This window comes from Monodelphis domestica, chromosome 3 (assembly GCF_027887165.1).
Source record: "Monodelphis domestica isolate mMonDom1 chromosome 3, mMonDom1.pri, whole genome shotgun sequence".
Taxonomy (NCBI): Eukaryota; Metazoa; Chordata; class Mammalia; order Didelphimorphia; family Didelphidae; genus Monodelphis; species Monodelphis domestica.
Window position 1 is genome coordinate 11498957 of NC_077229.1, and position 3674 is coordinate 11502630.

Below are 3674 nucleotides of genomic sequence, written 5' to 3' on the forward strand. Positions count from 1 at the left end.
CTCCCTCCTCCCCACTCCAGGTATGTTTCCTAACAGAGTCCCAGAACATCACATTAATGAAAGTCAATAAACGTTTGATAATGGCTCTGCTTCTGGCTGTGAAAGGAGTTGGGGAATAAGAGAGGCCTGAAGGAGAAGTTGTTGGTGTCTGTCTTCACCAGCCACTTCTCCAGGAGGAAAGGAGCTGTGTGAGCAGAGCCTGGCAGGGGTTTTTGTCTCACTTCCCCATCAGTCTGTGCCACTGTGTATACCATTACTACCCGACGCGAAGCAGTAATAATCGGCCTCATCCTCAGCCTGGAGCCCAGAGATGCTTAGCGTGGCTGTGTTCCCTGAGTTGGAGCCAGAGAATCGCTCAGGGATCCCTTCGGGCCGGTAGCTATCCTCATAAATAAGTGGTAGAATGGCTTGGCCAGGCTTCAGCTGGTACCAGGATACAAGGTGGTTACCAATACCATCCCCATCACAGGACAGGCTGACTCGTTCTCCCAGAGACATGGACACTGAGGGTGGCTGAGTGACCACATAGGCAGCCATCGAACCTGGAAGGAAAGGGAAGAAGAGATCTGTCAGAGGCAAGCAGTGTCCATTCCAAAAGGCCATTCCAGAGTCAACTTGGGGTCCAGACAAGGGGTAGCCTGCGGGTTCTGAGCCTAGGGAAGAGATTCCAGGAGGACTCACCTATGCAGAGAGTAAGGAGCTGGAAGAGGAGCAGCGTCCAGGCCATGGTGGAGGCTCCTCCAAGAACTCCGTGTGTGGAAGCCCCTCAGTCTATGCAAGACTCAGCTGGCATTCTCTTATATCCTCTCTGGACTCTCAGAGAGGTGGTGCTCCTCATGCAAATCTTCCCCTGTTCTAGCCTGCTGCTGGTGGGGCATCAAATAAGATCTACCTGATGAGGTGACCCGGATGATGGAGCAAAAGCATGTCCTCATGCACAGAGAAGTTGACCTCTAAAGCTCCTGAGGTCGTTTCCAACTTGGAGACTCTGACATTATGGAACTGAGACCCAGAACTGTGTCCTGGGAGATCAAAGGCTTTCTCACAGTAAGGACCAAGAGAAAACCCTCATGGGGTCCCCAGGGTGCATGATGATCAGGCATCTCAGGAGGTTGTGGGGAAGGACAGGTGACTTCTCTCCAGGCAACATCTTTCCATCAAATGATTGGATTGGACCAGGGGAAACACTAAAATTCCTTCTGGCCTGAAATAGTCCATTTCTAACCACAAGGGATTCTTGTCCATTTCAGAACCTGAGCAAATGCACAGGACACATCAGAGAGTTTCAGGGCACCCAAGGAAGGAGAACATTTGCATTTTGTGGGCATTCAAAGGCAGTCAAGGGAGACTTTTCATCACAAATGCTGTGTTTTCTTGGGGGTATTTTCTCAACTGATCATTCTGATTGCTGCTGCTTGGGGACAGAAATGGAATCAAATGAATGTTCAAGTCAGATCCCCAGGTCCAAAACACCAGAGGATCTGGTTATCACCAAGTCTATGATCCAAACTTCTAACGTGCCCTACAATAATCTGAAATTCTCTCTCTACATTGTCTCTACCTCTTAGGCTTCCTGTGTGTATTCTCCTGGTGGCCAGGGTCCCTGAGCCACTCAGCTCAGTGCTTTTAAGTTGATCATGCCTCCTCTAACCTCATCTTCCTCCTTTCTCAATCTGCACTCTATTTTTAAAGACTTCAATGTTAGCTGCCTTCTTTCCTCAACTTCCCTTCCCTTGTTTTACTTGTCCCACTAATGCTTTCCCAATCCCAAAGCCAAATAGTAATCTTGCTTTACCCTCATTCTCTTATTCCTCTCCTCAACTGCAACTGAATGAAGTTGGAAGAGCTCCCATGACCTTGCTGACTGGTATCTCATAGTTATGTTGTGGGGGCTGGAGATGAACCCTTGGTCCAGGGAGGGTGCTCTTTCAAGAATGATAGACTCTGGTGGAAACCTTTCAAAGATAGAGCGATTTATTTAGGTTGAATGAGTGGGAGAGAGTGGGCAGAACCAACTTCTTTCATTAACAGAGAAAAGGTCAGGATTTTTATATCCTGGAGGGAAGGGGTCTATGTGAAGGGGAGAGGAAAGGTGGGGAGGGAGATAAACAATGAAAACAAAGTGAGGGGCAATCAAGAGAGAATTAGGTAACATAATAGGTGCCTTTGGGTGTAGGGGCTTGAACAGAAGTAAAAAAACCTTCATGATGTCCTGATCCTAATTTATCTGTCTTGAGAAACCTAGGGATGTTTGAGACATGAATAGGTCCCCCCTTTTGTTAAGACCCTTATCATGTAGTGTAAATAAAGCCAGAGGCCAATGATCCTTTGTTTACTCAGAAACCTCTTGGGTGGCACTAGGTTGGCTTTGTAGCTCTATTTGTAGCATAGCAGGGATGTAGTCCCTCATGTATTCTGTGACCTGGGATGTCTCAAGGAATTTGGGGTATCCTGGTGGGACACGATTCCCCGCCACAGTTGTGCATTATCTCCTTTGCAGTGGACTATCACTGATAGAGGGAAATCTTATTTTAGTCTTTCCTATTTGACTTTCTATCACACTTACCTTACTGAGTGTTAGAATCTTTGCTGGGAAGTCATGGTAAACCATAGTCAGTTGTGTGCCTCTGTTGGTGCCTAGTTCTGCATTTTGTATTCCTGTGAATGGTTTTAATGTTTTTTGCTGAAGACAAATATGGCTATTCCCCCAGATTCCCCCAAGTAGAAGAGGGACTGGACTGATCACTCAGCCAAAAAAACAAGCCTAGGCTTGAATTAGAGCTCACAAAGTCACATTGATTTATCTAGATGCAGTCAGCCTTCAAGGAGAGGTCTTAGGTTCAGCATCCTTTTTTTAAATTTATAGTTTTTGTGATTTTAAAGTTCTGAAGTGTCTCTATCTCTCTCTTCCAACCATTAGAGAAGGCATCATTTAAAAATATATATATAGAAAACTATGTCTTGAATATGTCTGTTGATCGATTCTTTCTCCGGAGGTGGACATTCATAGTTATTGTTCAAATAATATTGCTGTTGCTATATACAAGTTCCTCTTGGTTCTGTTCATTATGTACTTCATAATTTAATGCAGTTCTTTATATTTAAAAATATAATAAATCATTCATCACTTCTTAGTTACAAGGAGTGTTGCATCACAATCGTATGCCCTAAAATTTTTAACCATTGCCCAACTGATGTGTATCTCCTCAATTTCTAGTTCTTTGCCGCCATAAAGAGAGCTGCCATAAATATTTAAAACAGATATATTCTTTTCCCTTTCCCTATTCACCTTGGAAAACAGACCTAATACTGGTATTTCTAGGCCAAAGGGTATATACAATTTCATAATTCTTTGTAATGATTCTATATTGTTTTCCAAAATGTTCAGATGAGTTCAGTTTTACCTGAAGAACCAGCTCCCAAACCCGTTCTTTCCCCTCCGTGGCCCCCTACCCCTAGGAGTTCCCATCGCTCCCCGTCTTGACATATGCCAGGAACTGATAACAGCCCAGCCCCAGGAGGTTCTGCCCCCACCCCAGGAATTCCTGTGCACTCATCTACCACAAAAGTGTATAAAAAACCTGCAAGCCCCAGGCTTGGGCCCCAGCCTTTTTTAGAGTGCTGAGCCCAAACTGCAGTGTGTTTAATAAACTCCCTCCTGTGTGTTACATTTT

The 3674-nt window shown here is 45.0% G+C and overlaps 1 gene segment (V, D, J or C); it reads right to left on the reverse strand.

Moving 5' to 3' along the window:
* Positions 1 to 228: 228 nt before the first annotated feature.
* LOC103097009 (immunoglobulin lambda variable 3-25-like) lies at positions 229 to 760 on the reverse strand. The segment is given in 2 exon segments: positions 229 to 542; positions 682 to 760. Coding segments are annotated over 2 exon segments (360 nt in total).
* Between the last annotated feature and the right edge of the window lie 2914 nt (positions 761 to 3674).